Consider the following 27,577-nt stretch of genomic DNA (forward strand, 5'->3'; position numbering starts at 1 on the left):
CACCGCTTCAATTCTTTTTACATCCTTAGCAAGATACGGCCTCCAAAACTGATCACAATACTCCAGGTGGGGCCTCACCAATGACTTATACAGGGGCATCAACACCTCCTTTCTTCTGCTGGTCACACCTCTCTCTATACAGCCTAGCAACCTTCTAGCTATGGCCACCGCCTTGTCACACTGTTTCGTCTCCTTCAGATCCTCAGATGCTATCACCCCAAGATCCCTCTCCCCATCCGTACATATCAGACTCTCACCACCTAACACATACGTCTCCCGTGGATTTCTACTTCCTAAGTGCATCACTTTGTATTTCTTCGCATTGAATTTTAATTGCCAAACCTTAGTCCATTCTAGCTTCCGCAGATCCTTTTTCATGTTTTCCACTCCCTCCTGGGTGTCCACTCTGTTACAAATCTTAGTATCATCCGCAAAAAGGCAAACTTTACCTTCTAACCCTTCGGCAATGCCACTCACAAATATATTGAACAGAATCGGCCCCAGCACCGATCCCTGAGGCACTCCACTACTCACCTTTCCCTCATCCGAGCGAATTCCATTAACCACCACTCTCTGGCATCTGTCCGTCAACCAGTTCCTAATCCAGTTCACCACTTCGGGTCCTATCTTCAGCCTGTCAAGTTTATTTAAGAGCCTCCTGTGGGGAACCGTGTCAAAAGCTTTGCTGAAATCTAAGTAGATTACGTCTAGATCACATGGAGAAGATGATATGCAAATTGTTTGACCAATAATAACCAATCACACACATAACGACACAATAGGACATAGAAACATTTGATAGGTGTCTTTATTTCCATTAGATTTATATGAACACGATGCCCTCACTAATGTATATATACATGTGTTTTACATTTAATCGTATGTGCTATTTTTAGTTTTTTTATACATACATACATTATATTATAATGCACTAAACCATTAACAATGATAAACAAGGTACAGAACTGCTGGGATTATGCTGTCATTTATTAGCGATGTATTATAACAAAGGTTAAAAAACATATATATATGTTTTTACATATTTTTATATCATGTTTTCTTAAATACATCTTTTATATGTGCAGTATCTTTTTAAAGTTTGTCATTTTATAAAGTTTTCTAAAATATTCATTTACGTGATTGATACTAATACAGATTTAATTTTGCGTATTCGGAACATAAAAATTAATTGTACATTTTGACTTTTATTTAATTACTAGTAAAAAAGGCCCGTTTCTGACACAAATGAAACGGGCGCTAGCAAGGTTTTCCTCGGAGTGTGTATGTTTGGGAGAGTGTATGTGAGAGTGACTGTTTGAGAGTCAGAGTGAAAGTGTGAGTGTGTGAGAGAGAGAGTGAGTCTCTCCCTGAGCCCTGCCCTCCCAATCCATGTTTCTCTGTCACCTGCCCCCTCCATTCATCCCTATCCTGCATTTCCCCTCTCTGCCTGAGGCCTGCCCTGCAATCCATATCCATCCATGCCCATCTGTCCCCTCTATTCATCCCTATCCAGCAATTTCCCTCTCTCCCTGAGTCCTGCCCTCCCAATCCATGCCCATCCATGCTCCTCTGTCACCTGGCCCCTCCATTCATCACTATCCAGCAATTGCCCTCTCTCCCTTACGCCTGCCCTGCAATCCATATCCATCCATGCCCATCTGTCCCCTCTATTCATCCCTATCCAGCAATTTCCCTCTCTCCCTGAGTCCTGCCCTCCCAATCCATGCCCATCCATGCTCCTCTGTCACCTGCCCCCTCCATTCATCCATTTCCAGCAATTCCCCTCTCTCCATGGCCACTGCCCCCTCCATTCATCCCTATCCAGCATTTCCCCTCTCTGCCTGAGGCCTGCCCTGCAATCCATATCCATCCATGCCCATCTGTCCCCTCCATTCATCCCTATCCAGCAAGTCCCCTCTCCCTGAGTCCTGCCCTTCCAATCCATGCCCATCCATGCTCCTCTGTCACCTGGCCCCTCCATTCATCCCTATCCAGCAATTGCCCTCTCTGCCTGAGGCCTGCCCTGCAATCCATATCCATCCATGCCCATCTGTCCCCTCTATTCATCCCTATCCAGCAATTTCCCTCTCTCCCTGAGTCCTGCCCTCCCAATCCATGCCCATCCATGCTCCTCTGTCCCTTGCCCCCTCCATTCATCCCTTTTCAGCAATTTCCCTCTTTCCCTGAGCCCTGCCCTCCCAATCCATGCTCCTCTGTCCCCTGCTGCCTCCATTCATCCTTTTCCAGCAAGTCCCCTCTCTCCCTTCCATGGCCCCCCCTCGCATCCATGCTCCTCTCTCTCCCATGTCCCAGCCTGGCCCGCCCTCTTCTCCCCCCCCCCTTCGCATCCATGCCCCCCCCCTCGCATCCATGCATCCCTTTTTTGTTTTTTTAATTCTTTTTAACTTTACCTCCGTGGCGTTTCCGGCAGCGAAGCGTCAGGGAAGGAGGCGGCGCTCCCGACGTCTAGCTTTCCCTTCGCTGTGTTCCGCCTTTTTTTGAAGGCGGAACACAGCGAAGGGAAGGCTAGACGTCGGGAGCGCCGCCTCCTTCCCTGACGCTTCGCTTCCAGATTTGTTTGTTTAGACGCGAGGGCGGGGCAGAGACGGCTGGGTGGCTTCACGCCACGAACCCTACAGCCAGGGACTCAGGGAGTGACATCAGATGGCTTCAGAACGTTGTCCTCATTAGAACGTTCACGGTGCGTTTTATTTATTTAATTATTTTTTCACAATTCATATTTTTAGAAAGTTCATACTTAAAATTTTATTCCTATTGCATTTTTAGTTTTTTTGTATCTCATCTTATGGCAAAATCGGCCATATATTTGATCAGTTACATTTTATTTTTAAGTTGGTTTAACAATACAAAATCCTCATCCACTATATATATTCTTTGTGAAATCTAATTATTTTAATTCAGCCAATTTAAATTAGTTTTAACATAAAGTGGGGTTGTGGTCATGAAATTACGAAAAAAAAATTCTGTTTAAACAATAAGTGTTTTGAGTTTATTATTAAATATAGATATTTTCTTTATATTATACACCTCCATTTATAACGTTGAGTGCATCCATATATTTACCTTCTCAGTTTAACAATTTATATAATTTTATTATCACATTAGGGAGCTTGTTGATTTATTTGACGAACCTGCATCCTACATTGTAGTAAACAGCGCAGCGCCCCCCCCCCCCCTTTTTTTTTTAGTATTACACACTGCCCTGCTTTTTGTCTTAGAATTACTACCTATCCGATATAAGCACCTCATTGTATGTAATGGTCAATTGGAACGATAGTGCTTATGACTTTGCTAATGGGCAATTTAACGATTTGGCTAATTTAATCATTGACTCCATCCTTTCCAATTTTGAACCAGTCGGAAATGACGTCATGTATTTCGGTTGTCTCTTGGCGGGATATTTTAAAATAGTTTGGAAACACTAGCTCTGTTTAATCTTAGAGCAATGAGACGCTACTCTGATCCCCGCTTGATTTTGTTTTGAATACTGTTCAATGCTATCACATTAGAAAGAGGTAAGGACAGTAAACCCATACGCTATTCCCTTTTGCTTTTATTATGTATAACCTTATATAGAATTGGAGTTAGATTATTATACCTCTGACTAGATACTTTTGAATAGATAACGCCATCTCTATCTTGAATTGATCTCAACGAGTTGATATGAAGCTGCACGTATTCAGTCATATAGATATGCGACAGCTTAGAGTGGCCGCATACAACAATGTTTAAAATATTTTCAATGATACACATTAGTATGTAGGGAAGATTAGAGAAAATGCTTTACTTCACTTGCCACCCTTATTACATTTTTTGTATACAGTCAGTGCATGTCTAAGGCTGATAGAAATATAATGACATTTCTCTAAGAAATGGATCTTTCATTAGCGACGTTTGCGATATCACCACACCATGCAGTTTAGAGGTTCTCCGTGAACATCAGCGCGTAGGGAAGTTTAGTGACAATCTATTTTTTTCTTCTTTCGCTACAGTCTTTGATATAACTAGTGCATGCTTAGAACTGATAAAAATATATCTACATTGAGTCTAATAGATTGATACGTTATTTTTGTTAAAAAATAAATTAAGGCACAAGCTTTTTGTTATCATATTGATAAACACCGTTTGCTTAAAATAAAATAGTGGGGTTTTTTTTTAGTTACATTTGTACCCCGCGCTTTCCCACTCATGGCAGGCTCAATGCGGCTTACATATACAGGTACTTATTTGTACCTGGGGCAATGGAGGGTTAAGTGACTTGCCCAGAGTCACAAAGAGCTGTACCTGAAGTGGGAATTGAACTCAGTTCCTCAGGACCAGAGTCCACCACCCTAACCACTAGGCCACTCCTCCACATTAGTATGTAGGGTTCAGTTCTAAGTTCCGTTTTGCTATAGAATACGCCATGCAGCTTGAAGCTGCTTTATGTAACAACATCTAGTGTGATATGTGAATATAAAGGAAAGGTTGGCGACAATGCGTCATTAGTTTTGCTACTTTCGTAACATCTTTTGTTATAACTAGGGTTTTTTCTTCACATTTCCTAAAAAAGTCATCCAGTTCAATAATAATGGTTACTCTATGATAATGACGAATATTTGCAATACATTGGATTAGTCTTTTTTTATTATCTTCATTATGATTTTTTGTAGATGCACACATTCTCTGCCCATTTGGATAGTATATAAGATCAGCATACAGTGAGAAGGTAAATTATGGTTCTTCATATATGATTTTTTTCTTATTATACAAATAAAACCACTTTTTTGTTTATCTTTTAAATACAACATATGATACTGCTCATATTAAAAATGATATAAGTGTCAATACTATGATTGATATAGGACACTGCTCTCGCATATCTGCTCTATTTTATCTTTGTTAGTTCCCAATTAGTGTCACCTAGTGGGTTTAATAACCATTAGATTTATATATACACATAACCTTGTGTTTATTTAATAGAATGCTTTTGGGGTTTTGATATGTTATATAAATATGTGACCATTAAAATTTTGATTTTTTACATTTTAGACTCTCATAATTTATACTTATGTATTCGTTTTGGAGTTTGGGTGCTTTTGATACGAGAAAAAATCTTTTTTGCTTGATAATATTTCTTGTAACAGAAAGTTTAGCCATTTGTAATGTCCCGCGATGATAATATTATACGTTTAAACATTTAAATGATTTATTCATTTTACATTATTTATGTGTTTTTATTTGCATAGACTCCTGACGCAGGCCTATATGGCCGAAACACAGCTGTGTCGAGTCCCTTTCTCCCTGCTATCCATTGATAAATAAAGTTTATTTTTTAATTTCAACAACCAAGTGTGGACGCCTTATATTTTTTACATATACTTGGATTTTTTTTTAGTTCTTTCATTATTATTTTCTTATTTTTTATTTTTTATTATTTTTTTATTTTTTTATTTTGTCTTTTTTCTTTTGTTGGTTCTCTTTGCTGTTTTGTTTGTTGCTATTTTTTGCGAAGACAGGTTTCTTCTGTTTTTTGCACGTCAATTCTCCGGTCACCCAGTCAAAGATTTCAATGAGATTCGTTTGGCACAATTTCCCTTTGGTAAAACCATGTTGTCTTGGATCTTGCAACTTATTGGCTTCCAGGAAATTCACTATCCTTTCCTTCAGCATTGCTTCCATTACTTTTCCAACAAGTGAAGTGAGGCTTACCGGCCTGTAGTTTCCAGCTTCTTCCCTATCACCATTTTTGTGAAGAGGGACCACATCTGCCGTTTACCAATCCCATGGAACCTCTCCCATCTCCAAGGAGGGACCACATCTGCCGTTTACCAATCCCATGGAACCTCTCCCATCTCCAAGGATTTATTAAACAAATCTTTAAGAGGACCCGCCAGAACCTCTCTGAGCTCCCTCAATATCCTGGGGTGGATCCCATCCAGTCCCCTGGCTTTGTCCACCTTTAGATTTTCAAGTTGTTCATACACACTCTCTTCCGTGAACTGTGCTATATCCACTCCATTCTCATATGTACTTTTGCCAGTCAATTGTGGTCCTTTTCCAGAATTTTCTTCTGTGAAATCAGAACAAAAGTATCTATTTAGCAAATTTGCTTTTTCTTCATCATTATCTACATAGCGGTTCGCAGCATCTTTCTGTCTCACAATTCCCTTTTTAGTCTTCCTCCTTTCACTTTTGCACTGGCTATACTGGAGCTGTAACAGATTACAGAAATTATTTATAATGAAAAAGAATCACGTTATTTTTTTCTCCTATACTAGTATAATGTTTTCAATGATGTCTGTTTATATGCACCATGGCTGATATAAGGGGTGTGGCTAATGTGGGTGTGGTTATAATGGGGGTGGGGTCATATGTGGTGACCCCGCCCATAATGAGTACCGGCACCTTTTTTTCTACAAAAAAAAGTACTGCAAGTAGCTAAACTCTGAAATTCATTGCCAGAGAATGTGGTAAAGGCAGTTAGCTTAGCAGAGTTTAAAAAAAGGTTTGGATACTTTCCTAAAAGAAAACTACATATGCCATTATTAAGATGGACTTGGGAAAATCCACTGCATATTCTAGGAAAAGCAGCATAAAATCTGTTTTGCTGTTCTGGGGTCTTGCCAGGTACTTGTGACCTGGACTGGCCACTGTTGGAAACAGGATACTGGGCTCGATGGACCTTCAGTCTGTCCCGGTTTAGCAATGTTTATGTTCTTATGTTCAAATAGCAGTGATATTCAACACTGGTATCCACTAAACTGCCCGAATAACTTTGGAAACAAAGGAGTGGATAATCACACTGCCTGCATTTGTGCAAACCCTTCAGGTACGTTATACCTTTGGTTTTTGCCATAATAACCAAAGAAAAGATACACATGCAATAATTAATGATGATAATATTGGCAGTCATGTTGTGCCATACATGAAAACATATCATTATTATTATTATCATTATGTCTTCATGCATGGCACACCACAGTTAGGGCCCTGTTTACTAAGGTGCGCTAGCATTTTTAGCGTGTGTAACCATGTAGACGCCTATAGGAATATTATGGGCATCTATATACTAAAAACACTAGCGCGCCTCTATTGTGACTTAGTAAACAGGCCCCTTAATGTTGATTGGTTTTAACTCTATTAATTAGGGACCTGGGAATTAGCAAGATATTGGTGAAAAAAGTATGCCGTTCCAAGTACAGTAGTTTTTTTTTTTTTTTTGCAAAGTTGATGGAGTTATGTCTCTGAAATGTAAAATTTCCAAGTATTTCAATTCAATTCAATTCTTGTATACTGCTAATATCCCCTTTCCAGGGTTCAGTGCGGTTTACATTCTAGGTGAGACAAAAGCAGATAGCGTGTACGGCATGAGAAACATTAGAGACCACTAGTGTAATGAATGAGACTAAAAACATTCAAGGAAAGGATAATGGATGATACTAGGAAATAGAAGTCATGACAGGTTATTATGAAGCAGTCTTTGGGAAGAGAAAGGTTTTTAGCCTCTACCTATTCCCATCAGAACAGAAAACAGCTGATTTGGGGGGGGGGGGGTCTTTTACTAAGCCGCGCTGGCATTTTTAGCATACATTAAAAATAGGCACATGCTAAAGACGCCCATAGGCATGCATTGGCATCTTTAGCGTTTAGCGCATGCCTATTTTTAATGCACGCTAAAAACGCCAGCGCAGCTTAGTAAAAGACCCCCCTAAGGTAGCTGTTTTCTGTTCTGATGGGAATAGGTAGAGAGTTTCATATTTTGACTCCAATAGAAAGCTAAAAATCTTCTGATTTCAAATTGTCTTTTGAAATGGTGATGCTAGCATTAGTTGTTGTTTCAGTCTGTTAGACTGGATCAGATATTGCGAAGCGATCTTAGTCAGCAGTTCAAAGGTGAAGCCCTGTTAGATTTGAAAAACTAAACAAGCAGCTTTGAACCTACTACTATAAATCATTTCTATAGCGCTACCAGTCGTACGCAGCGCTTCACAAATGAACATGAAGAAAGACAACAGTCCCTGCTCAAAAGAGCTTACAATCTAAATCAGGACATACAGACAGACCGGACCAATAAGGATAAGGGTAGGAGAGACAGAAGGATACATAGGGAAAGGGACTATTGAAGAGAGGAAGACAAGATAAAGGTTACGAGCAAGTGACAAGTTAGGAGTCAAAAACTGCATCAAACAGGTAGGCCTTTAGCCCGGATTTGAAGGCGGCCAGGGATGGAGCTAGACATAATGGCTCAGGAAGCGGCGAGAATTTCTGCTATGGGAGGCCAGTGCAGTTTGTTTAGATGAGTTGAAACAATAGTATATCTATTCTGGGTCAAGTCAGTATTGCTCTTATCAAAGTTGGTATTACCATTGATTTTATTGTGTGAAAGTCCTACAGATCTTGACCTGTTAATTTTCTATAACTCTTTTCAATGGTATGATCTTAATAGTTTGCTACTGTAAAACCATACTTTTTGCAGAAATTCCAATGAATTAATTTGGCCACATGATTCTGAAATTGCTTATAGTTATTTTGGGCTATTTTGCTACAGGCACTGATTTAATGGTCTATGGTTTCATCTGTGGCTTTGCATAATTGACATTTGTTGTCATTTAAAAATTTCTCAGTCTTGGCTTTCATAACATTTATTTTTAATGCTTGTTCTAAGATCATTCCTTCAGTTTCCTTTATAAGTGCTCCAATTTTTAGGCATAGCTGTGATATGTTTTTGTCACATTTTCCATCAGTATCTGCAACATATTAGCTATACAGTAGCTTATCTTTCCAGTTCTTTGAACCTGCATTCTGTTTTTTGCTTTTTATTTTCTGCTTTTTAATTTGTTTTCAGCAACTTATTTTTAGTGTACAATCATTTTTAATTTAATAGTTCAAATAAAGCAAGAATAGTATACTCCAGACACATGAATACAATGAAGCCCTACCCGGAGTTCTCCCTTCTCCCATCACATACAATCATACTTCAAAATAACAAAACTATGACATACCTTTATTGTTATTTGAATGTTTTACTGCTGTAATTGTCTATTGCCTACGTTTGACTTATTCTTGCTGTACACTGCCATGACTGAATTTCTTCAAAAAGGCAGTAAATAAATCCTACTAAATTAGTTGCATAGCCAGACAGCTGATTTTGGGTGAGCCTGAACCCCAAGTGGGTGGGCACAAAATTTCTCTGCCCAACTCCACCTCAAAATATAAATACATTAGCTAATGGGGATCCACAGGCTCTGTCAGATGAATGCTTCCTCCCAAGGCATCAAGAACTCCCTTTTACCAAGCTTTGCAGGCAGCAGCAACATCCCTGAGCCACCAATGCCAGCACCCCACGCACGCATAGTTGTTGGTGGCTCAAGGATACTGCCACCAACTGCAGAGCTTGGTAGAAGGGAGTTCTGGCCACCTTTGAAGAGTTCCTCAGCTGGAAATGCTTGGGGATCCCCACCAGCTACAGCAAGGGTCAGGGCTGGTGTTAGATATGTTATAGCCAGGGCTTTTTTTGTGCCGGTATGCACCAGTATAGCATATCGGCACCTTTTTTCCCCCGGCAAGTCCTCCACCCTTCCTCTCACTCCCCTACTTACTGTTTTTTTACGGACTCGGCAGCACAAACGGTGCAGCGATTGAGAGAGGCTGGCAGTGTCAGCACTTCCCTCTGCGAGTCCCGCCTACTTTGTTTCAACTTCCTGTTTCCGCATAGGTGGGACTCGCAGAGGGAAGCTCCAATGCTGCCAGCCTCTCTCAATCACTGCACCATTCACGCTGCCGAGTCCGACGCTGGCAGCCTTTCTTTATCGCTTCGCTGGCAGGCAGGCAGGCAGTGGAGAAGGAGAATGGGCTGAGGAAAGAAGAATCGCTGGACATGGATGAGAGGGGAGGGCAGGGGAGAGAAGAATCACTGGGCATTGATGGGAGGGGAAGGCAGGGGAGAGAGGAGAATCGCTGAACATCAAGGGGAAGGGAGGGCAGGGAAGAAAGAATTGCTGGACATGGATGGGAGGGGAGGGCAGGGGAGAGAGGAGAATCGTTAGACATGGATGGGAGGGGAGGGCAGAGGAGAGAGGAGAACTGCTGGACATGGATTGGAGGGTAGGGCAGGGGAGGGGAGAGAGGAGAATTGTTGGACATGGATGGGAGGGGCGGGTAGGGGAGAGAGGAGAATCACTGGACATGGATGGCAGGGGAGGACAGGGGGCAGAGAAGAATTGCTGGACATGGATGGGATGGGAGTTCAGGGAAGATAGATTCACTGGACATGGATGGAAGGGGAGGGAAGGGGAGAGAAGAGAATCGTTGGACATGGATGAGAGGGGAGGACAGGGGACAGAGGAGAATCGCTGGACATGGGAGAGGAGGGCAGGGGGAGAGAGGAGACATGCTGGATATGGATGGAGGGGGAGGGAAGACAGGAGACATGCTGGACATGGATGGAGGGGGAGGGAAGACAGGAAGGAGATGCACATGGATGGGAGGGGAGGGCAGGGAAGAGAGGCGAAATGCTGGAAATGAATGGAGAGGAGAGCAGGAGATAGGGGAGAATTGCTGGACTTGGGTGGAGGAGAGGGGAAAGAGAATTATTGCTTTATATGGATACAGGGAAGGGAAGAGAGAGGAGAAATGCTGGACATGGATGGAGGGGCAGAAGAGAGGAGAAGTGCTGGACATGGATGGAGGGAAGGAAAGAAAAAAGAAGAAGATGCACATGGATGGAGATGAGGGAAAGGGAAGAGAGGCGAAAAACTGCACATGGATGGAGAAAATAGGCAAAAGCTGGATCCACGTTATACCTCCTCCAGTCAATTCCATGGAGGAGGACCCAGCTTTTACTTATGGATGTAGGGCAAGAAATGAAGAAGAAAGGAGGAAAGTAAAGAAATAAATGGAAAGGAAGCCCTGGAAATGGAGTTAAGGGAACAGATAGAGAGCAGCAGAATCAGAGACTGGGACTAATATGGATAGAAAAACAAAGTCGCCAAAGATAGAAAAAATCATTTTATTTTCATTTTAGTGTTTGGAATATGTCCAATTTGAGAATTTACATCTGCTGTCTTATTTTGCACTAGGTATACTGGAGCTGTAACAGCTTAGAGAAATGATTTATAATGAAAAAAAATCACGTTATTTTTTTCTCTTATACTAGTATAATATTTTCAATAATGTCTGTTTAAATGCGCCATGGCTGGTATAAGGGGTGTGGCTAATGTGGGTGTGGCTATCATAGGGGTTGATCCATATTTGATGACCCCACCCATAATGAGTACCGGCACCTTTTTTTCTACAAAAAAAGCACTGGTTATAGCCCAGGTCAGAAAATAAAAGAGGGGGCTCTCAAGATCCCCTCTCCTCCCTGCCCCCTCTGATCTCTCCACCTTCCATTACAATCACACCACTTAAATGGGAAATGGTACAATGCCCAAAATAAATTCAATACTTATTGCGAAACAAGAAAGTATCAAGAGTACCATCAAAGTACACATAGACCAAATTTAGGTTACGGAGTCTCTTATGGGCCATCCCAATCCAAGCCTCAGGTCATAATTACTCAATCATTTACTCTCCCCAAATCGCAGTTTCTATATGTAGCGGGAGAAGTGTTTGGATGACAACAGCCGCCAAAAGATCTACTAACCTAAGTGCCTTTTTGTGTGAGATCGCTTTTATGAAGAATGTATTCTTGGTAATCTAGTATCCTTTTGAAACTTTAAGGTTTAAATATTAAATTTTAGGATTTAGACATTAATAAAATTCAGTAAATTTAGGTAGTTTTGTGAGAATAAATGATTGAGGGGTCCTTTTACCAAGCTGCAGTAAAAGGGGGCCTATGCTAGCATCAGTGCATGTTTTTGACATGCACTAAGAACCCCTTTTACCACAGCGGGTAAAAGGCTGCCTATTGTGGGGAAAAAGAAATGGCAGTGCAGTAAGTGAACCACTTACCACATGGCCATTTCAGTGGGGAGCCCTTAACGCCACCCATTGAGATGTCGGTAAGGGCTCCAGAACTAACCTGGAAATGACACATGCTAAGGGTGGGAACTACCGCTGGGCATTCAAAATCAAATTCTTTTATCTACCTTTGTTGTCTGGACATTTTATTTTTCCATTATGTTTGTTCCAGTTTCTCTTTTCTGCTTTCCAGTTTGTCTTATTCTAATTCTCCTTCAAGCAACTGATATCCATTTGTCTTTTCTCCTCTCTCCTGTCTTGTTCCATTCCCTCACTACACTTGCGTCTGAAATACTAATCATTACTTTTTAGCTCTTTCTTCTCTCTCCATTCAAATTTCATTTTCTTTCTCACCCTTCTTCTCCTTTTTACTTTTCAGTTACCTATCAAATTTCCATGTCCTCTTCTCACCCACTAGCTCTCCCATTCCCCATCTCACTCCTTCCCCAGACTTCCATAACCTTTCTTCTTTAATCTATTCCCCATTACCATATTTCTATCCCCTGTAATCACTATCCTCCTCTCATTCATTTCCTTTTTGACCACCCTCCTCCCCTCCTGGCCTATCCCACATGGTTCCACCCTTCTCGGTGTCTTCCTCCCTTCACCCTTGTAACACAGCAAGAACGGAACAAACTAGTTAACACTTCAGCTTCATCTGTTCTATGGGGCCAGTCTCATAATATAAGCTAGGAGATGAAATATCTCCTGGTTTATACTGTGACATTGGCTTCCTGTGTCAGAGGAAACTCATGATCTTAACGTGGGTGAAATGCTGGACTTGGGTGGAGGAGGCCTACTTTAACAACCGGCTCCCAAAATTCTTAAAAACTTAACAAACAGCTCTCGCGAGCCCGTGAGAGCCTGCTCCAGCACACCACTCTCCTTATCTTTCTCCTTCTAGAATGGATTCCCAGAATCACCAGTCCTCTTTCTCAGTTCACCTGCTCTCCTAGCACTTCCATCCCAGGCAAAAAAATAATGTAATCTTTCTGAAGTGCTAATCTCAACCCTGGTCTGCTGCAGCAGCAGTAGCATTTGTACCTGGGTTATGGAGGGGCACATAATGCACATATGTGGAGAAGTTTCATAGGGCATACTCTATAAAGTATTGCAGCTGCTAATAATTGCTTGTTATAGAGTGGCAGATGTTGTTTGTCTGTTGGCTCATGCTCTTCTCCTCTACTTCCCAGAATCCGGACATGCCCTTCAGTTTTACACGGTGTCGTGGTGTGCTGCTGCTGCTTCTATTCTACACAGGGCTGCTGCCATTCGTGCCTCTCAAAGAAAGTGTTGCGTCAACAGTCATGCCTTCTATTATCAACAGGTATGGGACATTATGTCACTCTGTTACAGTATTCTCATCCTTCACAGGGAACTGCATGCATAGGAGCCAACATTTTAAATGACTGGAAGTGCAGAACTCATTAATAAAAACTTTGCTCCCCTTCCCTTAGCAAAAAAAAAGAAAGACAAAGAACAGATGGTTGTGAGTGACCAATTAACTAGTGAAACTGAATTTCTTTTTGTTTATTTTTAATTTGGAGGTGTTAAGGTACTGTGGACTTAGGGAAACACCTTCTTGGGTGAATCTCTTCATAAAGACAGTTAATAAATCCCAATAAATAAATAATAATTCATATGGCCAGATCAAAAGCTAGAAGAATGCTCAAAGTTCTGCCAGACACTTCTTTCCCCTTATCCCCTGCAGCCAGTTCACATCATACTCTGTCACCCTTCAGCCAGTCCTCACCAGTCTGTCTCCTCAGTCCATCTTCCCTCCATTCTCTTACAATCTCCTAATTTCTCCTCCTCTTCCTTCTCCTTATTCCATCTGCACCTTTTTAAGACTTCCCTTCCTGCACTAGCCTGTTGTGACTTTTTATATTTTGTAGACAGGGAATATAATAGCTCTCTGCCTATGTAATTCCTTATATCCTCTTAGCTAGGGTTACCATATGTCCGGGCAACCGGGCGGGTTTTGCCAATCTGCCCGTTTGTCCAGATTTCTGGACAAACCGTCAGGCTAGTGGGCGGACAAACGGGCAGATTGCTAGCCTCCTGTCCCCTTACTTACTACTGCCCTGGTGGTCTAGTGACCTATTCTGCCCTTGGGGCAGGAAAGAGTCCCCTCTTTCCTGCCCAGAGCGCTGCCCTGCATGCATCCTTCCTGTTGCTGATCTCGATTCCGATTCAAAATGGCTGCCAAGAGTTGAAGTGACCTCGCGAGACTTCAACTCTCGGCGACCATTTTGAATTGGCGCAGAGATCAGTAACAGGAAGGATGCATACAGGGCAGTGCTCCGGGCAGGAAAGAGGGGGCTCTTTCCTGCCCCAAAGAGGTCACTAGACCACCAGGGCAGTAGTAAGGTAAGGGGAGGGGGTGACGAGGTGTGTGACAGGGGGTAGGGGAAAATGTGACAGGGGGCAGAGCGAGGGTGTGAAAAGGGGGCAGGGCGGGATGTGTGGTGGGGGCGGGGCATGTGTCCTCCTTTTGGGGGACAAAATATGGTAACCCTACTCTTAGCCTTCTCTGCTTCTCACTTCCCTTCTACTTGGCCTTCTGTTTCCCTGCTCTCTTCAGCAGGTTCAGATGCACCTCTCCTTAGCCAGCTCCCTTTCCATGCAGGTTTAGATCCCCCCATCCTTTCACTGCCTTTCCTTATCAGGTTTAATTCATCTTTCCATTTCTGACTTCCCATCTCCCACAGATTGGTATCATTTCCTTGCTCTGTTCTTCAAGCACACCCCTGTTTTATGGGACTGCTCCTGCTTCTCCATCCCCTGCACATCCCCAGCACTTCTGGTACTCACAGATTCCAGGCAGTGGCAACCTCTTGCCTGCAGAGTTCACAAGAGATTTTCTACTACATGCCCACTCTGAGCCTTGGAAGCATAGCAAAAGTCACAGGTTGAAACCTCAGGGATCAAATGCTGGGTGGGAGAGCAGGTTACTGCAGCCCTGGACATGGAAGTATGTACTCAAATCACTTCACTGTGTTCTGGCCTGTTTACCTGATACTGCCCAATCGTAGAAGAATAAGCAGCCTGCTCAAGGAGCTAGGCCAAGAGTTGAGAGGTGGCTGTAGAGATTCACTGAGAATAAAGGGGGAGCAAGGCCTCAGCAATTTAGCAGAAGGGAACACAGAGTTTATGAGGCAATGTATCTCTTGCCCTCTCACCCTAAATCTATCCATGGACTCTTATCAGGGCATGACTTTTGGGCACTGCAGTATAGGCACTGCCATATGAGTGCCTGCGACTTTTGGGTATTATTAAATGGGTACACTCTGTGCCCATACTGCGGCACACAAAAGTCTTGCCTTTGTGCAAGGTGCTCAAGCCATACAGAGAGATGGGTCATTATTCGGGCCTTTGGATTTGAAAGGAGAGCTGCGCTGCCCCAGGCAGTGCTTGTGAGGGAGGACAGGTCAAGCCACCATACAGGGCGGAGCAGCCAAGGAGAAGGACACAGGGTCCCACTCCCACCAGAAAGACCCACAGTGAGAGTGGGACCGCGTGTCCTCAGCTGTACTGCCCCATGTGGTGGCCTGTCGCATTCTCCCTCACAGGCACTGCCTAGGGCTGTGAGGATCTCTCTTCTGCTCATAAGACCTGACTCTCCGAAGGACCTGAGCAACTTGCACCGAAGATTAGTGCAGGGGAGATGGGGGAAGAAGTAGAGAGAGGAATTTTAGATCCTGTCATTTGAGCACCCAAAGGTCTGGTGCCAATGTGTATAGGTGCTTATACAGCGATGCCCAAAAGACCTACTTTGTTTCTCATCACCTCTACCTGCTGCTGCTGTGCTACTTTGGGCTGTCATAGCCCAGAGCCCCCACTAGGTCCATCACTTCTACCTCTTGTAGAATATAATGAAAGAATGATATTTTTATTTCTATGAATAAGGGGAACAGTGTTACTCTCCATTTCCCCTCAATTTAATCCCTGAATATAGCTTTCAATTTCAGAACCTGCAAGGGAAAGCACTTTATAACAGGCAGATTTTCAGCTCATTACATCACATGCAACCACAACCTCCTCCCTTTCCCTGTCCAATCAGTAAAATACGTTATTTACCCCAGTGACTGTAGGGCTGGAAGAAAAGAGCAGATAGCAGCTACTCTCCTAACTTACCCAGCCCAATAATATTATGGCATTATTTTAGAAACAAAATCCACCTGTAAACTGCAGCCTTTGCACGTGTATAATTGCATAACATGTAAACACTAATTTCAGAAAGTCACTATTTACAAGTAGAGATCCACAACATCATGCAGAGATTAAGGAACCGTGATATAGGTTGGGCAGGGCTAAACTTTACACATGTATTCCTCATTTTATAAAGGGAACACACATTTATGGGGAAGAATTTCCAAGTTCAAAAGGCACACATAGTTTTCATAAAATGCTTATGTTGTCAATGTAGTTTACTCTCATCTTCAAAATGAAACCACATTAAAACTGTGGCTTCACAATTTAATTGGCAGCACTTACAATATGTAGATTTGTAAAATGGGGCAGCTACACATGGAAGCAGTGTTTATCTGGAAGCCTGCTCCCGCTGCACATACTGGCAAATGTACATTCAATCTGCAGGTATTTTAGAAACAGTTCTGTGTCAGTCAGTCCTTTTCTAAAATATCACTAGAATTTAGCACAACCCGACTTGGATGTATCAATTCTAATCTCTACATTCTGTGTAAAATGATTCTTCGTGTCTCCCAGCCAGCCATTGCTAATTGGGCTGGGCTAGTTGTTGGGACAACTGATAAATAATTTTCAAATCTTTGTGTCTGTAGTTTGAATCTATTCTTTTTCTGCTTGCTCTTGGCTTTCTCTTTTCCCTCTCTGGCACCTTATTACTTCCCTTTTAAAATTCATTTTCCTGTCTTCCTTTCATTTCTCTTTAACATCTCCTTTCTTTTTATTCTTCTATACCTCTTTTTTACACAGGCTCTCTCTCCACAGCTTGTTGCCTTCAATTACCTCTTCCTTGACTCACTTCTCTCCTGTCTTCACCCTTTCATGCCTCTTCCCTCCATCGCAATCCTCCCAATGCCTTTTCCTCAGTTTATCTCCCCTCTCAGCCCCACACAGGTTCTTTCCCAGTCCTCTTTACTTCTGTGCTTCTTTTTCTTCAACCAACCCCTCACCCACTTCTATCTTATCAAAGCCCATGCCCCCCCTTCCCAGCTTGCATTACCTTCAACGCCATTCTTCCTCTGGCAGCCCTTGTTCCTTGACTTTGTCTCATCCCCTCTTCCCCGCACAATTAATTCACCTCTCATGTCTATGTCACAATTCATGCAGCTCTCATGGAGGGGCATAATCAAACGGCGCCGGCGAAATCGATCGCCGGCGATCTATTTTGGCGGCGCCGCAACAGCTGGCCAGAACCGTATTATCAAAAAAAGATGGCCGGCCAACTTTTGTTTCGATAATACGGCTAGGGCCGGCCAAATGCCACAGATCGCCGGGTTTGAGATGGCCGACTTTGTTTTTCAGCGATAATGGAAACTGGAACGGGCCATCTCAAACCCGGCCAAATCCAAGGCATTTGGCCGTGGGAGGGGCCAGCATTCGTAGTGCACTGGTACTTCTGGATGTTTAGATCTTGCTGATCAGTTATGTTATGACTTGTTCAGGAGTGCTGTATTTTGTGATACTGTTTTGAGAAATGTTCAAGAAAGACTTCATACAAATGAAAAAAGTCCCTGCCATGCATTTTCTCTTGATGGCCGTCCCTGACGTGCACTTCCCTTAATAGCGTCTTTCTCTCCGAAAGTGCACTTCTCTTAATGGCCGTCTTTCTCCCTGAACAGGGAAATCAAAAGTTTTTGCACACTGCTTTTTTTGTAGTAACAGTGGGATTTAAACCAGCCACCTCTGCATTACAAGATCAGTGATGTAACCACTTGGTCACAGCTCCACTTACTTGGGTGTCCCTCCCTTTTGATTATACCCCTCCAGGTCTCTCTCAGCCACTCACAGACATCTTACCGCACTTATCCCCTTATCCCCTTCCACTCTCACCCAAGATTCCTTTTATTTCAGTTCCACTCCCAGACTCTCATAAATACAGTGGTGGAAATAAGTATTTGATCCCTTGCTGATTTTGTAAGTTTGCCCACTGACAAAGACATGAGCAGCCCATAATTGAAGGGTAGGTTATTAGTAACAGTGAGAGATAGCACATCACAAATTAAATCCGGAAAATCACATTGTGGAAAGTATATGAATTTATTTGCATTCTGCAGAGGGAAATAAGTATTTAATCCCTCTGGCAAACAAGACCTAATACTTGGTGGCAAAACCCTTGTTGGCAAGCACAGCGGTCAGATGTCTTCTGTAGTTGATGATGAGGTTTGCACACATGTCAGGAGGAATTTTGGTCCACTCCTCTTTGCAGATCATCTCTAAATCATTAAGAGTTCTGGGCTGTCGCTTGGCAACTCGCAGCTTCAGCTCCCTCCATAAGTTTTCAATGGGATTAAGGTCTGGTGACTGGCTAGGCCACTCCATGACCCTAATGTGCCACTCCTTTGTTGCCTTGGCTGTATGTTTTGGGTCATTGTCGTGCTGGAAGACCCAGCCACGACCCATTTTTAAGGCCCTGGCGGAGGGAAGGAGGTTGTCACTCAGAATTGTACGGTACATGGCCCCATCCATTCTCCCATTGATGCGGTGAAGTAGTCCTGTGCCCTTAGCAGAGAAACACCCCCAAAACATAACATTTCCACCTCCATGCTTGACAGTGGGGACGGTGTTCTTTGGGTCATAGGCAGCATTTCTCTTCCTCCAAACACGGCGAGTTGAGTTCATGCCAAAGAGCTCAATTTTTGTCTCATCTGACCACAGCACCTTCTCCCAATCACTCTCGGCATCATCCAGGTGTTCACTGGCAAACTTCAGATGGGCCGTCACATGTGCCTTCCGGAGCAGGGGGACCTTGCGGGCACTGCAGGATTGCAATCCGTTATGTCGTAATGTGTTACCAATGGTTTTCGTGGTGACAGTGGTCCCAGCTGCCTTGAGATCATTGACAAGTTCCCCCCTTGTAGTTGTAGGCTGATTTCTAACCTTCTTCATGATCAAGGATACCCCACGAGGTGAGATTTTGCGAGGAGCCCCAGATCTTTGTCGATTGACAGTCATTTTGTACTTCTTCCATTTTCTTACTATGGCACCAACAGTTGTCTCCTTCTCGCCCAGCGTCTTACTGATGGTTTTGTAGCCCATTCCAGCCTTGTGCAGGTGTATGATCTTGTCCCTGACATCCTTAGACAGCTCCTTGCTCTTGGCCATTTTGTAGAGGTTAGAGTCTGACTGATTCACTGAGTCTGTGGACAGGTGTCTTTCATACAGGTGACCATTGCCGACAGCTGTCTGTCATGCAGGTAACGAGTTGATTTGGAGCATCTACCTGGTCTGTAGGGGCCAGATCTCTTACTGGTTGGTGGGGGATCAAATACTTATTTCCCTCTGCAGAATGCAAATAAATTCATATACTTTCCACAATGTGATTTTCCGGATTTAATTTGTGATGTGCTATCTCTCACTGTTACCAATAACCTACCCTTCAATTATGGGCTGCTCATGTCTTTGTCAGTGGGCAAACTTACAAAATCAGCAAGGGATCAAATACTTATTTCCACCACTGTATATCTCCCAGCCAGTTCCCTCTTTTTTTTTACATTATACTTATAGTCCCACTTTACTTATATTCCTCAATTACTTATCAGGTCCACTGTGAATAACATCAAAAATTACCAGTCAAGTTAAACTGGGAGATTACAAAAAAGCTTAACTTATTTTTTAACTTTTCAAATAACGAGTAAAGAAGTGTGCTTTCAGTTCCTTCCTAAATCTTGAGTAATTCACTTCTGGTCTGACCCCATTTGGCAAAGAGTTCCAAATTCTGGCTAACTGATAAGAGAGTAATAGATTATGTACTAGTTTACATTTCACCTGGAACACTGAAGGAAAATTAAGCATTAATTGACTTTCAGCATGAAGACCTTTCCTTGAGGAAGGAAATGATAATATTGACATAAGTGGAGCAGGAGCTAAATCATAAATAATATTTAATATCAGCACAAATAATTTAAACAATATCCTTGCCTCTATGGGGAGCCAATACAGCTGCCTAAGTAAAGAGGTTGCACTCTCTCATCCCGCAACCTGACAAATCAACCTTGCTGATGTATTTTGAAGCATCTGAAGTCATTGATACAAGTTTAGTACAACCCACATAGAGCAAATTACAAAAATCAAGTTGGCTTATTACAAGAAGCCTGAACAATCAACCTGAACAGGTCAAATGAAAGATACTTTTGTAGTTTTCTTAACTGTCATACTTGGCTCCACTCTCTCCTAGCCCCTTTCTTCTGCCTGCATCTCTATCAGATCCTTCTTCCCTTCCCCACTGCCACTATCAGCTCCTTTGCCAGCACCTCCCTCAATCTTTCTGCCATCCCCTTCATAGATCCTCTACCCCTCTCTCAGCCCATCTATCAGCTACTCATTCTTTTCTCTACATTCCTCTCCCCCTTCTCTATGGCAGAGCAAAGAGAGGAAACCTGTCCGCTCTATACTGCAGCAGCAGCTCTCAGCTCAGAGTCAGCCTGATCACTGGGGCGGCACAGTTGGGAGGGGAGCAGCAGTACTGACAAAGCAGTTGCAGTGTCTACAAAAGACTAATCACAACATATGTGAGGCCTGGAGCTTCTGCACATGGTCATGGCCTGCTGACCCACCTCATCTGAAACAGAAAGTTTGGAGGGGATGGGACCCAACAGGTCTTGAGCTTGCATGCAGGGCCGGTCTTAGGCAGAGGCGACCGAGGCGGCTGCATAGGGCCCCGCACCTAAGGGGGCCCCGCACAGCTCGCCTCAAGTCTGCCTCGCCTCTCCTACCACCGCCAATGCTCGCCTGCCCTCCATGTCCAGCGACGCGACTCTCCAGTCCTCGTTCCCCTGCTCCACCTCCCTCCAGCCGTCTGAGCCCCTCCCCCGTCTGAGCCCCCCTTGCCCGACCCGCCAAACGACCCTCGTCTACCACCCGACCCGCCGGCACCTCACCTGACCCAGCATTTTTATAAAAGCTACAAGCGGCAGTGCCTCCTCGCGTCTGTGAAAGAAGAAAAGTCGTTTCGTCCATTGGCCGGCCTTCCCTCATGTCCCGCCCTCTGATGTAACTTCCGCAAGGGCGGGACATGAGGGAAGGCTGGCCAATGGACGAAGCGACTTTTCTTCTTTCACAGACGCGAGGAGGCACTGCCGCTTGTAGCTTTTTTAAAAATGCTGGGTCAGGTGAGGTGCCGGCGGGTCGGGTGCTAGACGAGGGTCGTTTGGCGGGTCGGGGAGGGGGCTCAGGTGGCTGGAGGGAGGGGGATCAGGGGAACGAGGAGAGTCGTGTCGCTGGACATGGGTGGAGGGCAGGGGGCACAGGAGGGTTGCTGGACATGGGGGGGATAGCAGGGGAGGGGGGTCTGGAAATAGGTGGAGGGCAGGGGGCACAGGAGGGTCGCTGGACATGGGGGAATAGCAGGGGAGGGGGGTCTGGAAATAGGTGGAGGGCAGGGGGCACAGGAGGGTCGCTGGACATGGGGGGATAGCAGGGGAGGGGGGGTCTAGAAATAGGTGGAGGGCAGGGGCACAGAAGGGTCGCTGGACATGGGGGGATAGCAGGGGAGGGGGTTTCTGGAAATAGGTGGATGGCAGGGGAGGGCAGGGGGCACAGGAGGGTCGCTGGACATGGGTGGATGGCAGGGGAGGGGGGCTTCTGGACATAGGTGGAGGGCAGGGGGCACAGGAGGGTCACTGGACATGGGTGGATGGCAGGGGAGGGGGTTTCTGGACATAGGTTGAGGGCAGGGGGTACAGGAGGGTCGCTGGACATGGGTGGATGGCAGGGGAGGGGGGCTTCTGGACATAGGTGGATGGCAGGGGAGGGCAGGGGGCACAGGAGGGTCACTGGACATGGGTGGATGGCAGGGGAGGGGGTTTCTGGACATAGGTTGAGGGCAGGGGGCACAGGAGGGTCGCTGGACATGGGTGGATGGCAGGGGAGGGGGTTTCTGGACATAGGTTGAGGGCAGGGGCACAGGAGGGTCACTGGACATGGGTGGATGGCAGGGGAGGGGGGCTTCTGGACATAGGTGGATGGCAGGGGAGGGGGGTTTCTGGACATGGGTGGATGGCAGGGGAGGGGGGTTTCTGGACATAGGTGGATGGCAGGGGAGGGCAAAGGGGACAGGGGGGTTGCTGGACATGGGTGGATGGAGGAGAGAGAAGAAATGCTGGACATGGATGGAGGCGAGGGAAGTGTGAGGAAGGAGATGAGGTGAGGGAAAAGGAAGAGAGGAGAAAAAGTGCACATGGATATAGAAAATAGGCAGAAGCTGGATCCACTGGACAGTCAAGTCTGCGGAGGACCCAGCTTTTACTTACGGATGTAGGGCAAGAAATGAAGAAGAAAGGCGGAAAGTAAAGAAATAAATGGAAAGGAAGCCCTGGAAACGGAGTTAAGAGGACAGATAGCAGCACTATCGGATACTGAGCCAGCATGATCAGAAAAACAAAGTCACCAGACAACAAAGGTAGAAAAAACTATTTTATTCAGGATTTATTAATTGGAATATGTCAGTTTTTGGAAACGTGCATCTGTGATATTTTTCATGTACGTTTCAATTTTTGTAGTATTGCTGCATGCTGAGTCTGACTTCTTGAGGTAACTTTCCATTTCAGTATTTTGCCTTCACATGTTTTTCAGGTGTGATCAAGGAAGGTGCAGTATTCTGCTAACGTATAGTTTGAATCCCTTTTTGTTTGTTTGTTTTTTCACTAGGTTGTGCACTGGTGTTTTAGAGCCAGGTGTAATTACAGTTGTCTTTCCACGCCACACATAAGGTTGTAGCTCGTTCTGTCCTTGGAATTAGTGCTGTTTATGATTTGTTAAGGTTATGAGTGTGTTTTTGCACAAGTTTGTGTATAGTGTTTTGCAGTGGAGAGATTGTGTGTTGGCCTTACAAAGGTGGCACCAAACATCAGAAAGGGTGTAGAGCCTAAATCATGACACACTACCTCTAAAAGGGTGTTTTGTGGCTCTGCATGAGAATTGTGGTATTATGATCCCTTGCTAGCTTCATATTGTTGACGGTCTGCATTTTCCATAAGGCTGGTATATTGGTGTATAAGGTATTAATTGTGACAATTTGTTTTTACTTATTTTTTTTTCTGTGTGTTGTCAGACAGTTATGGATGACAGACAGAGTCGGAGTCTTCTTGAGTCAGAGAGCTGTGGTATATATTTTAAAACAATTTTAATACCTTGGTGGTCTATATGTTTTTATATTGTACATTATATTTCACACATCACTTTATTTTATTGTATATCTTTTCATTTCATTTTTATTTTATTGCATATATGAGTTACAGAGTAATAGGGGAATTTGAAAGTACTGAATCTTTTCTTAATATTTTTCCTTTATTCTCCTTTGTTATGAGAATTGGAACTACTAATTGTAGTGGACTTGAACTGAATAATTTCTGGGGAGTGGAGGTTTCATGATAACATTGTGCTTATTATTTCAATCAGTTTTTTTGTACAAGTTTAGCTTCATTTGTCTTTATTTGAAATTTCATAAATAAATAATGTTCTAAAAATGGAATAATCTTATCAATGGGGTGGAGGTAGGGGCGGGGCTATGGTGGGGGCGGGACTACGGTAGGGCGGGGCTAGGATGGGGCCCCACCAAATTGGTCTGCATAGGGCCCCGCACTTGCTAAGACCGGCCCTGCTTGCATGGATAATCTCTTTTCACCAGCCGCAATTGGTCATCTATAGACACTAACTGCTTCACTGGTGCCAGTCCAGTAGGGTTAGGAAAGGAAGGGAAACAGCTGAATACCTTATGCAGGAGGCGGGGAGTGGGATTGAGATGCTGAACTCCTTGAGTAGGGAAGGGAATGGAAGCCCCTGAACATCATAGGGGACGGAGGGAAGTGGGGAAGGTGAGAAATGCTGGATACTACGGAAGGAGTTTAGGGAAGGAGGTGCTGGGAAGAACAGAGATGCTGGACTACAGAAGGGAAGAGGAGATGCTAAACATGGGGGGAGAGGGCCTTAACCCACCTCTGATGGGGAGTGCATGACAAAAGTTTTGAATATGGTGTCAGAGAGCCTTGGGCCAGCCTTGTCTTTGCTCCTCCTGCAGCCCATTGATCAGACATTCCTTAACCAGTCAACAGACTGAAAGAAGAGGGGGAGCAGTAGGCTGCATCACAAACCTACCTTCGCTCCTGCCTTCTCCTATGGCCCTGCAGCATGGAGTTCTTAGCTTCTGAACTAGAGGAGTACAGGAGAGAATATTGGGGGTGCTCAAGCACTTACAGTAGTCACAGAGTTGGAGTCTACGGCTGCATGTTCCCCCTCCCAGAGATCCTGAAACTTGAGGAAGAGGTGAATAACACTGCATCTAAGGAAAAGTCTCTTTTAACTACAGTCAGAAATTTACTTTGTAGTATTGCTGATTTCTACAGCAAATATACTGTATGTCTGTCTGCAATACTTTACATGATGCGATGTTCAGGAAATTCAGCTGGTGAACTGGAATCAGTACTACTTCAACTGCTAATGGAAATTCTACATTAACTGCTTCCACCACAACTTCCTGCTTTTGATGTTGGACTGGCGGATAGTACAGTTCCTGCCCTGATTGGGGAGTTGGTTTCCAGAGACTGTAGCCTGCCTTGCTGCTCTTTTGCTGTGTCTAATACACGTCGCATGTCACAGATGGAGTGCACAAACTTGTTTTCAGATGTTTTCCAGTCTCTAAGTAACAGGGACGGTGGTAGATTTTAGCACTTGAGGACTTTCGAAGGGATGGAGTATGTGGAGCTGGGACATGCCTCCCAGGGCACTAACTGCTTTCATAATAGCCTGCCTATCAATAGAAATCAAACAAAATAAAACATGGAAAAGAAAATAAGATGATACCTTTTTTATTGGACATAACTTAATACATTTCTTGATTAGCTTTCGAAGGTTGCCCTTCTTCCTCAGATCGGAAATAAGCAAATGTGCTAGCTGACAGTGTATATAAGTGAAAACATTCAAGCATTACTATGACAGTCTGACAGGGTGGGAGGAGGGGGGTGGGTAGGAAGTATGCATGGGGACATCAAAGCATATCATTGATATTCTAACAGGGTGGGTGTGGATAGGTGAGGGGAGGGTGATCAACAGAGACATACAGCTTTATGGTTTATAATGGGCTAGGAACCCCAGATCCTTGTTAAGTCCTTTCTGTTGGGTGTTAAAATATTCAATCATTCTGACTTCAAAGGTCTTACGTTCTTGTATGGTTTTAAAGTTACCTTTGAGGATTCTCACTGTGAAGTCACTGGTACAGTGTCCTGATCCTGTAAAATGTTGACCAACAGGCGTGGGAACCCTGCTGGCACCAGTATTGTTCATATGATGTCTATGTAAATTGAATCTTGTCTTAAGCATCTGGCCTGTTTCTCCAATATAGCATCCTTCGTTACATTTTTTACACTGAATGATATATACCACATTGGAAGATGAGCAAGTGAAAGATCCCTTTATGTTGAATATCTTTCCTTTGTGGATGACTTTGGGGTCCTGTGAAATATTTTGGCATAGTTTGCAACTGGATAAATTACAGGGAAGTGTACCCTTCTGTTCCTTTTCAGTCTGCCTTAATAATAGCCTGCCTTAATGCAGCACTGCCTGCTGGCTCCTTGATTGTAAAGAAAGGGTTAACACAGGTGAAGGAACCAAATGGTACCCAGTATCAGACAGATCCTGCTGCACCTCTAAAATAAATAACCAGAGGCACACTCTTTGCCCTTCCTCTCACTTCATTCCAGGTAAGCCCAGTTCAAATCCCACTGTGGCTCCTTGTGATCTTGGGCAAATCACTTAACCCTTCATTGCCTTAGGTACAAATTTAAACTTATGAATGGGAAAATATCTATTGTACCTGAATGAGCAACAACTGAAGATGGTATGAGCTAAATCCCAAAATCCCTTCTTTTTCCCCCTGATGTATAGCTACCAAGCAACACAGAAACATGGAAAATAATGGCAAATTTGGTATGTATTTTGTGTAAACCACTTAGGTATAAGTGGAATAAAAATTTAAATATCAATAAAGACCATATAGCCTATCCAGTCTGCCCATCCATACCAATTACTAAGTTCTACAATCTCTTTCTCTCCCCTAGAGATCCTGTGTGCTTGTCCCATGATTTCTTAAATTCAGATACACTCTTCATCTGCTCCACCACCACCTCCACCACCAGGAGGCCGTTCCACACATCCATCACCCTTCCATAAAGAAGTATTTGCTTAGATTGCTCCTGTCTATCCCCTTTCACCTTCACTCTATGCCCTCTCATTCCAGAATTTCCTTTCAGTTGAAAAAGCCTGGCCTCCAGTGCATTTGTGCCATGGAGAAGTTTAAATGTTTCTATCATATCCCCCGTCCGTGGCCTTTCTTCCAAAGTACGCATATTGAGATTTTTAAGTCTGTTCCTATACATTTTATAATGAAGACCACTAACCATTTTAGTAGCCATCCTCTGGACTGACTCCATCCTCTTTATATCTTTTTGAAGGTGCGGTCTTCAGAACTGTACATAGTGCTCTAAATGGAATTTCACCAGAGACTTATACAGAGACACTATCACCTCCTTTTCCTTGCTGGCCTCTCCCTATACACCCAAGTATCATTCTGGCTTTCACTATCTCCTATTCCACCTGTTTGATCACCTTAAGATGATCAGATACGATCACCAGAAATCCTGCTCTTCTTTCATGCACAGAAGTACTTCACCCCCTATATCATACCGCTGCTTCAGGTTTTTGCAAAAATGCATGACCCTGCATTTTTTAGCATTAAATCTTAGCTGCCAAATTCTGGACCATTGTTCACGCTTCACTAGGTCCCACCTGGGGAACTGAGTTCAATTCCCACTGCAGCTCCTTGTGACTCTGGGCAAGTCACTTAACCCTCCATTGCCCCTGGTACAAAATAAATACCTAAATATATGTAAACCGCTTTGAATGTAGTTGCAAAAACCTCCAAAAGGCAGTATATCAAGTCCCATTTCCCTTTTGCTATCCACACCATCTGAGCTGTCTACCCTATTGCAGATTTTAGTATCATCCACAAAGACAGCCCTTCTGAGATATTGCTCACAAAAATGTTTAAAAGAAGCAGATAGGGGTGGCTCCTTACCAGCATGAAGTGTGTGGAATTATGTGCAGGCATTACCGTGGACATCTACATTGGGCTATGAGATTGGGAGGTCCAGTCTTCTTCCTAAGTGACTGCCCCAAAGGGGCTTGACCTAATGGGCAGGACATGCCCCTTTGGAGATGCTCAGCAATGAGGAGTGGAAACTCCAGCCTTTTCACATTTTTAATGGTTTGAGCCTTATAATGCCACTTTTGCCGTCCTATCTCAAACCTAAAAAAATGTTTCCTCCCCTCCCCCCTCCATTTTATTTTATTGGCTACTTTTTATTCCATTTGCATTTTTGCTTTTCTGACTACTTTACCAGCTTCTCCTACCTTTTCT

General features: G+C 43.9%; 1 protein-coding gene across 1 annotated transcript in view; it reads left to right on the forward strand.

Annotated features, from left to right (window-relative positions):
• The window catches only part of GDPD3 (glycerophosphodiester phosphodiesterase domain containing 3), a 109,117-nt gene that overhangs the window by 74,082 nt on the left and 7,458 nt on the right, over positions 1-27,577 (forward strand). Inside the window, exon 7 of the mRNA XM_030210068.1 lies at positions 13,158-13,291. Within this exon, the coding sequence (XP_030065928.1) occupies positions 13,158-13,291 (134 nt within the window). The remainder of the gene's footprint in view (positions 1-13,157; positions 13,292-27,577) is intronic.

The sequence above is a fragment of the Microcaecilia unicolor genome, chromosome 7 (genome assembly GCF_901765095.1).
Source record: "Microcaecilia unicolor chromosome 7, aMicUni1.1, whole genome shotgun sequence".
NCBI classification, from domain to species: domain Eukaryota; kingdom Metazoa; phylum Chordata; class Amphibia; order Gymnophiona; family Siphonopidae; genus Microcaecilia; species Microcaecilia unicolor.